The following is a 10,279-nucleotide window of genomic DNA, read 5'->3' as shown; positions in this document are numbered from 1 at the left end:
CGGCACGTGCTAAGCTATGAGATCTGGAGGTAAAAGATTGTTTTGGGGGCGTTACATCTCTCTTGGTGACTTTTCTAGGCATGTACCTTGTTATTTTGAAAAAGAATAAAATAAACAAAACTCTGGTTATTTATAAATTCTTATTTATAACATTCCACTCTCACAATAATCCACCCCATAGGGTTTATCACCCCAACAGGTACTTAGGTTTTATCTTATACCTAGGTTCTACCATAATAATTGCCTTAAAAGGATATATCACCCTAAATTACATGAAGGAGTAACAAATCGGAATTATGTACTTCTACAAATTACTTTTACATCGATCATACAGGTTTGTGACTGAGAGATGTTGCGTGAGGAAAAACTAGGAACCTAGAGTGGATCCCCCTTTCGACTTTGATACATCCTTCGGGATGCAACTTTAGCGATGGTGGGGAGAGATTCACACACAACCTCGACAGAAACCTTAGCACACAAAACCTAGTTACTTTACCCAACCGTTGTTTGGCCGTGCCCCAAACAACAAGGCTTCGACAAGTCAACCTAGTACGTGCTTATTTATTATACATGCATACATCTATAATAGATATACTAAACATCTATAAACATGTTTTCTTTTATCAAAATCAAACGACATGTTTGTCAAAGTGGATTATACATCGCAAGATGACCTTGTTATATAACGAGGATCTATTCATGTGACTCACCACTTCCATGAGTCAGAGTGTTATTGTCCCACAACATTTTTGAGGTGTCAAAGATGAAGATTATGATTAGTTTTATATTTAGAGTAGTATAAATTTAATTTTAATTTTCTTTTATTTATGTACATATACAAGAGAATATCAATCTATTTTTTCAAAGTTTGAAACAACATTCTTTGCTTCTTGAACAATGACAAAATTGTCTTTGTCTTAATTTCAGTGGCTTAGGATGTTTCTACAAAGAGTTCTCCTATGGAGTGCGACTCATCATCGCGGGTTAAACACATAACCCGCAAACACACATAACCATTTAATCAAGCACATAATTTGTCGTTTGACTGTCTCGAACCCAGGACCTTAGGGAGGAAGATGATATCTATCTTTTGGTGCCGCTAGACTAGAAGAGTGAATCTTTTATAGAGTTCACTTTATTATTTTAGTATACAAATTTGACTTTTAGTTTAGTTGTTTTTAAACCATTAAACATTATTAAGACTTGTAACATGTTAGTTAATGTTTTTTATTTGAGTATGGTATGATTTTATAAGATAATATTATTGAGAGTGTTTATGTTTCTTTTGTTATTATTTAAAATATGAATAATGTATAAAAATAATCTTTTAAATGTCTTTTATAATGATTATTTAATTAAAATTTATATAAAAAAAATAAAAATTAAGAGTAAATTTAAAAAAAAAACATTCAAAAATAAAATATAAAACAAAATTGCTAAAAATTAAATAGATTGTCGTCGATGTTTAAATTAATCTTATCGGCGCTTAAATAAGCATTATTATAATTTGCGTCGACCCATCTTCTGTGTAAGAATAAGCATCACTGATATTTTTGGCGACGCTTTTAAAGGTTGACTGATGTTTTTTTTAAGTGTTGTCCGAATTTGTTTTGTTACCTTGAATTTTGCATTATTGAACGGAACCAATGCTATAGATTGTCCAGGTACATTATATTATACAAAAAAAATGATAACTAAAAATATAACTTTGTTTATATATGAATTGATCATATACAATGAGATTAACATGTTTCCAAAAGTTTCAATGATTTTGACATCTAAATATTATCTTATGAATACTGAATTTTCCGTGAATATTGTGCAATTTAATAGATTAACACGTTATTGGTATAAAACAACACGATATTGATACGGAATAACACGACATAATACGATCTCACTCAGATCGATCATGACACAATCACAAGTCTACATAATACAAACACCGACACAACACAATCATATACTGGGAACAAGCACAAATATTCACATTAATCAACATATGCATTACATGACATAGTTAAACATGCATTCATTTTCTATTAACCTTTCCCATTTTGTTTATCAAATAATCTAGTTTTACATGTCCACCATTATATAAATTATTCTACCTGATATGTCCTTATAAAAACAAAGTTAATTGAATTTTTTTATAATATTATTTTATAATAAGATATAAAAATAAAAAATAAAACAAGAATTTAGTGTAGACTAATATATTAGTTGTAAATCTAGATAATGAGTTAGGTCAACACGATTCAACACTATATTTTTACGGAAAGACAAACCACGTTACTATCTTATTTGGGTCGTGAGTTGAACACGACACAAACACAAGTCGGAATGACATGACACGGCTATCAAATAGCTAATGAATTATGGTGGATTCGGGAACAACTTTAGCATATTTGGCATATCATACGTATATGATGTTTTTATAAGTCAATAAATTCATATATATATATATAATTATTTTAACATATTTCTAATTCTCTAGTCCTAGATAAATTTTGTAGGTAACAATTGCAGTTTTGCATTATTCTACACAAATGAAAATCAATGCTATAAATTGTCTATGGGTAAATTATATTACACAGCCTAGCGGCAATAAAAGATGGATATTAACCCTAAGTTCCTGGGTTCAAGCCCTTCAGGCGACAAGTTCTGCGCATAGTTAAATGCTTTGTTAAATGTGTTTGCGGCAACGTGAGATGAATATTCACCCTAAAATCCTGGGTTCGAGCCCATCAGACGGCAAGTTCTGCGTCTGGTGAAATTAATAAGTGTGTTTGTGGGCTACATATTTAATCCGTTGTCTCATTTTTATCCCATCTTCTAGCCTAGAGACAACGAGAGATGAATATTCTCACCCTAATGTCTTGGGTTCGAGCCCGTCAAGCGGTAAGTTCTACACCTTGTTAAATGATTAAGTGTATTTGCGGGCTATGTACTTAATTCGTTATCCCACTTTTATTACAAAGAGAGAATGAGGAGAAGAGGCGGCACAGCACGATCGACACAGGAGACCTCATATTGTCTTGTATTGTTCATTAAGTGTCGATAGTCGCGATTTATGCGATCAGTGTGCCGTGTGTGCCGCGATATGTGGCAATATTGTCACGGTCGTAATTGTCTCTGAAAAAACCCTCGGTTGCGGTCACAAAGAAATCACACACCATTTGTTGTCGTGTGAAATGTGCCATTTGTGCGATCCGTGTCTCGTGTGCGTCGCGATTTTATCTCTCGGTCGGAAGGATTGTCTTTTTGCAGAAATTTACTAAATCTCCTCGGCGATCTCTCTCGATTGATAATAGATACCATTCTCAGTCAAGAATAAAGTGCATCAATAAATGAATTTTCTTGAAATTCTACAAATTTCAAACCAATTTGTATTGTAAAGTTGTTAAAAGCTTCACTAACACGAATTTGTCTGTGTCGGCCACTTTAAATATGACTTTTGCAATCATAGATTCAGCAGTACGGGCAAATCCCTCTTTGTCAACAGTCAGTACAAGCCCGGCCAACTCTCTTAATCGGGCAATGGTGAATTCAACACCTACTCCCTTGATCCTAAGACAGAGAATTCGAATGCAACTAACCTCCACAAAGGCTTAGGAGAGAATCTAATGAATATCCTCCTTGAATATCATGGACCTCCAAAGTCAAGAGGAAAGGGTAGAAATCAGACTGACGTGAGCAAGAACAATAGTAAGGATTTTGTAGTCAACACGTCAGGTTTATATATCAATGAGGACAAAAGTCAGGTTTTCTATGGAGGAGTTAATGAAGAGAGGAAAGAAAACATATTCAATATTATAGAAATCAAGGAATGTGAACTACTAGTGAAATACCTTGGAGTACCCCTGTCATTCAAATAACTCCAATATAATCACTTTAGAGAACTAGTAGAAAATGTTAGAAATTATGTCTTGAGTTGGGCTACGAAAAACTGTCTTATGCAAATAGAATCGAGCTCGTTAAAATAGTAATCCTTGAAATTATTGGCTACTAGGAACAACAAATAGTCATCCCAAATAAAGTAATGGCTGAACTGAATAGAATTATGAGAGATTACGTATGGGAAAAATAAGGTAGAGGAGGCAAAAAGGTCAAATGGGAGGATGTTTGCACACCCATAGAAGAAGGCGAACTAGGAATAAAAAGTTGTGTTGAATGGAACAAAGCCTTCACCATCAGGAGCCTATGGACGTTGGAGCAAAAAGCGGACTCTATGTGGGTTAAATGGGTGCATACAAGATTTATGAAAGAAGAGTATAGTATCTGGACACGAAGCATCAATGAAAAAATGGCATGGTCATTGAAGAAGATCTGAAAAACAAGAAAATATATCTTTCAAATTGTGCAAACCACAATTAAAAATGGAAGAGGGGTACTGTTCTAGCATGATCCTTGGCTGGATAATATCCCTATTATGTTTAAAGAAGAAATGCAAGGAAATAGAGTTAGAAGAGAATGCATCAAGTACTCATTTAGAGACTTCTATGAAGTTAAATGTGATTCACTTTTGAGGTGTATTCCAGAAGGTGATAGAATCTTAAAGCTAATGAGACAGAAGCAATTCAATGAAAGAAATGGTGAAATATGTTGGAAAACAGAAAACAACGAGAAGTTCATTACAGGAAAGGCACGGGAAATGATTAGAATAAGAGGACATTAGGTAGATTGGCATAATTTGGTATGGTCTCCAAAGATTATTCCCCATCACCAGTTTATTCTCTAACTAGTATACAGGAAAATGTTGACAACAAAAGACAAAATTCGAAAATACATAAACATTCCTGATATCAACTATGTCCTATGTTCGGGAGTTGAGGAAAACATAAACCATGTATTTGGGGAATACTCTTTTGTAATACAAATCTGGATGAGGTATGCTGCAAACATGAACATGATCAACTTTCCAGGAACATGAGAATAAATCCAAGAGTGGATGAAGAATACAAAAAAAGAAAGATCCTTCTATGTAAATATGCTGAAATGTACTTTAGAGCAGTAATCTACAATATCTGAAAGAAATCCAATAACTCACTGTCGAATAAGTAGAATTGCTGAAGATATTTGGGGAGATATAACTTCAGATGGAAATGCACTCATTCAATCCTAGAGAGCAATCGAAAGGAATGAAGAGAATAAAAAGTTCTGTCAGATATGGAATATTTATTTGAGAAAGTCACAAATAGAATTAAAGTAAAAAAATGATATATGCGTTAATTGATTGTTGTTGTTGATGTATGTAAATTAGTTCTTGTTTCACTGTCAAATCTAAAAAAAAATTAGATTTGATCTTAAACTTTTATATTTTTTTTTTACTCTTTTAGTTTTTTTTAATGAGATGACACTTAACTTTTTTTTTTAAAAAAAAAAATATTACACACAAAAATTGGTAACTAAAAATACCGTATAACTATTTGTTTATTTATAAATTGATCATATATATTGGGATCAACATGTTTCCTCTCATTGCTTTCAACTTTGAATGAGGAGCTTTCATTCTTTTGACGCCTGGACACTATATTATGAATAATGGATTCTTCGTTAATACTTCCGAATAAACTATAATAATTGCTTAGGTCAATACGATTAACACAATATTAATACTGAAAAACACAATATTATCACTCCCGGGTAGTGGGTTTAACGACACGACACAAGCACGAGTTGACATTACAGGACAACAACACGAGTTAACATGGTCACGAGTTGATACAACACAAATACTGATACGATACGAGTATATGCACGATACGAACACGAATTTGCACATGAATCGACATGTCACATGACCTAAGAATGACATTACATAGTTTTAACATGTTTTCATTTTTTACTCACTTTCTCATTTGTTTTTTCAAACTATCCCCATTTACTTTACTATTTCCAAGCTACCCACATTATCTCTAAATCAATAAATTATTTAATTTTATAAATATAAAAAATCTATATTGTAAGATTAAATCATCTTAAGATTACAAACTGTATCAAATTATCCCAATCAGAATTTTTATTTTCAGTGTGTATATTTATTTAATTTTATAAATATAAAAAATCTATATTTTAAGATTACAAATTGTATCAAAAATCCTGATTGGGATAACAACAGTTTGTAATATTTGTTTGTAATCTTTGTTTGTAATCTTTGTTTCTTATATGTTTAATTGCTAATAATCAGGTTCTTTAGGGTCGTTTAATTGTTATTATTTAATCATAGTTAAAAAATTTGTCTAGCGTTGATTCTTGATTCTCCCACTTTTGAGATTTTAATCAAATGGTTTTAACCGTTTTTCAAAAAAAATCTATATTACAAAATATTTAACAATTGAATTTATACACCCTCTAAGATAAATTATATATATAAAGAAACTAAACAATGACGCATTGACCAAGCACATGGCTTATTTGATTAAATGAAGAATTCAAGACATTGATAATACAAAAATAAAATAAAATAAGCTTGAGATGTTGCCAAATCTATGAAATCACTTATTTGTTCAATTAAGTAACATTTGTATATTAAATACGACTCAAAGAAGATAAAAGAATGAGATAAACTTCATGCCATCCGGCTTGAGTAGGATGCACCGAATCCCAAAAGAACGAATTTTCACGTTTCTCACACACCGTATACATCTTTTGCCCCTTATTGTTTACCGTACCACAATCACTGCCGTTGATCCCCATGCAACAGGACTTCAACGGATTCACAAACTTATCACGACGAAGGAATGTTCTTTTGAAGGAAGAGTAAAGATCGAGAAAGATGAAGGCGGGGGACCCTCCGTTCGTGCCAACAGTTTCATCGTTGAGCTTCGCAACAGCTTGTCGAAGCAAGAGGTTATGGAATTCAACGGCTGTATTCTGAGTGGTGTTGCATTTGGTGAAATTGTTAAGGAATGTGCTAGTTGGAAGGCAGCCCAAAGGCGGGAGAGAAGTTACAACCACTTTTTTCACCCCCGTTTCGTGAATCCTCTTTAGATTGATTTTGAGTTGGTTTACCACTTGGGTAATAAATGCTGGAATATTCTGCGTTAGCCACATTCTTATGAATAACTACACAAATACAATCCTTAAAATTGTTTATAAAATCTTTAAATTAAACAAGAACAAACATAGCATAAAAATGTGCTTAGAGCTTTTAGCTTTACACCTAATCCACCACTAGTACTTATAAATGGAGTAATTTTAGCTTCAAGAAGCACATGAAGAGGTTTAATTAATTAATGTCCAAATTCTAATATTCGTACCATTCCACTAGGGTTATGCGTTGTAAGGTTATACTTTATGTTTATGGACATAAATCAATAATATATATAAAAAACAATAATAATAAAAAAAAAAGTATCACAACATTATGGGTAGTAGAATAGTTGAATATTGTTATGGTATCTTCAACTAAAAAAATAGCTATGGATAATAAATTATTAGAGGTTTGCACAAACTCATTTCATGAACAAAAATAATTTGATTATTAGAGGTTTGCACAAACTCATTTCATGAACAAAAATAGTTATTATTTGAAAATGAAAAATTCATGTAATACCTGAAAAAGGCCACCGTTAAAGACGTAGGCAGCATAATCGTTGCCAGAGACCGCAACGAGGGCCATAGAGGTATCTCCATCGCTTTTAGAGTAAACCGAACAATTCAGAAATTCCTTAAAAAAATCGATCTGAACGGACATGTTTGCTCCGGGGAATTGAGTATCGAATACTCCAGTCCCGCCGAAAGCAAAGTTCATTCCATACCTAGCCACTGCCTTCGACTTTCCTGTCAATGTCCTTAGCATATATGGTAATGGAGACTTCAATCCATAGAATCTAGCTGCATAAATTAATCAAATACATATATAAATAATAATAATGATAATTTCACTATTATATGATATGGTGTAATACATGCATATATATAATGATGATAGATACCTAAAAAGTCTGTTAAAACACGACCATCGGAGAATCGTCCAGCAGGCTTCCGAGGAAAAGTGATACCATATGGAACCTTCCAAGAACTAGAGAAAGACTTGTCGGTGTTGCCCGTATCGACATAAGAGTCACCGAAAACGAACAACTTTTGGGGACGAAAAAACTGTTTATGATGATGATTATGGGCCTTAGCTACATCATTGTTAGCTGCAAATTTAAGATAAACAATCACATTATTATATAAAACTGGTTTATGTGAAAAAATAACTTTTGTAACAAAAATAATATTTTAAATTAATTGTAACAAATTTATTATTTGCAACCAAGATATATATAAGTTATTATCTTAAATAAGTTAAGTTGTTTTAAGAACTTTAAAAACGTTGAAATTTCTTATGCCAATTTTTTATTTATGTATAATAAATAGGAAATCACTATTGTAGTCATTTCATTTATATTATTATTATTATTATTATTATTATTATTATTATTATTATTATTATTATTATTATAATCACAACCAAACCTAATCCTAATGAAATCAACACCATCCACCGACAATCATGTACGTATTAAAATAGCTATTTATTTTTGTATAAAAACTAAAGGTTGAAAATTTTCAATAACAATATTAGTTTTAAAATACCTAAACTAGAAGAGAAACTGATAAATTATGGAAATAATTTTTATATTAAAAATATAAAATAATATATGTCCTAATATAAAGATTATTTTCATAATCTATCAGAAACTCCAAAACAAGATCAATTGAACACAAATTCCCAGATCAAAATCCAAGATAAATCCTCAAAAGATTTTGTACATTTTTTCTTTGCCCTGGTTCAGCATTTTTGTGTCGTTATTAGTTTTTTTTTAATATTTTTGTTATTACACTTAAACGACTCGCAATTATATCATTTTACATAAATATGAAAAATTAGCAAATGAACCACGAACCACAAAGAAGAATAAGATGGATAAGTGAACATAGTCTAGATTTGTACACAAATGATAGATCGATGATATTATAAATTTACCATTTTAGATGAGATACCTGAAAGAAGAACAAAAAGGAAGATGGAGATGGATAAGTAGGACAGCAGCTTGCTCTTTGCCATATGTGTGTTAGTAGAGAGAGAGAGGAAGAGATGATAAATTGTAAAATGGTATTGTAAGAAGGGAAATATTATATATATATATATATATATATAAAAAAATGATGTGAATTATGGTACGAAACAATATTGTAAATGGAACAAGAATGTGGACACGAACTATTTTAAGGCAAAAGGTAAGATAGGGGAAAACACATGTTACGTAGGGTTAGTTTGAATATAAATATCCAATCTATACTCTCTCTATATATGCAATGTGAAGAATTAACCAAAACAAGGCAATTAATAAATAAAAAATTTAAGTTGGACTAATTGCCGGCCTGAATAATGGATTTGGGATGCCCCAGCTTATATATTTATTTATTTTTAAATTAAAAAAAAAACAAAAAACAAAGACTTTAAAAAAGAAGAGAAAAAAAAATGGAGATATAGAGGGAGAATGTGAGAGAGAAATGGAGGGAAAAAAGTGAGGAAAACATAGAGGAAAGTTTTTTATTCTTAATTTGAGATTTGGCCGCCTAAGTAGTGGTTTATCCTGTGTCAAGTTTTTTATTCTTAATTTGAGATTTGGTCGCCTAAGTAGTGGTTTATCCCTGTGTCAACATCTGGTTGTACTTAAGTACAACTGGATATGAGTTACTGGGTTAATATACGAGTCAACATTTGATTATTATCGACATATAAAGTTCTTACTTCACTATTTGGATCACCACCGTTTCTTTTGACCCTTTTTCTTCACTGCATGCATGAACGGAAAGAAATTCTAATGTCTCTTCATAAGTTATGACATTCGTGTTCATGACTATAAGAAATTTATCAAATGATATCAAATTATGTGCGAAATTAAATTGAGCATATGCGCGAGGCATCTGTATAGTAGAGATGTGTAGGCATCTAAGTGGGGTTTAATGATTTGGAATAATGTTCCATTATGGTCTTATTTTATATATTAATTTGTTTTTCTTTGATTGTTGTTTTAATTTTTCTTTATAATTTAAAATTTAAAATTATAACTTAGTCGAAAAAATAAAGTGATTTGTAAATTTTATTATAGAAAAACAATCTAAATATATAACACTATTTACAAGTGTCAATTAAATATTGATTTGTGTAAGCTACAATTTGATGATTTAAAAAACTTAAATCAACTCAAATTCAATTTGATTATAATATAAAAAAAAATCTATTATTAACGTCGGCTTTACCTTAAAAACGATGCTAATA

General features: G+C 31.3%; 1 protein-coding gene across 1 annotated transcript; it reads right to left on the bottom strand.

Moving 5' to 3' along the window:
• Positions 1-6,396: 6,396 nt before the first annotated feature.
• On the bottom strand, positions 6,397-9,058 carry LOC124935276 (GDSL esterase/lipase At5g03610-like). The gene is made up of 4 exons (XM_047475721.1): positions 8,995-9,058; positions 7,941-8,147; positions 7,559-7,839; positions 6,397-7,041 (listed from the first exon to the last, which is right to left on the bottom strand). Exons 1-4 carry the CDS (start codon positions 9,056-9,058, stop codon positions 6,532-6,534), a joined length of 1,062 nt encoding a protein of 353 aa, XP_047331677.1. The 3' UTR covers positions 6,397-6,531.
• Positions 9,059-10,279: the final 1,221 nt, after the last annotated feature.

Source organism: Impatiens glandulifera, chromosome 4 (genome assembly GCF_907164915.1).
Source record: "Impatiens glandulifera chromosome 4, dImpGla2.1, whole genome shotgun sequence".
Taxonomy (NCBI): domain Eukaryota; kingdom Viridiplantae; phylum Streptophyta; class Magnoliopsida; order Ericales; family Balsaminaceae; genus Impatiens; species Impatiens glandulifera.
The sequence above is the reverse complement of the archived record's forward strand: the minus strand, read 5'-3'. Positions and strand labels throughout refer to the sequence as shown.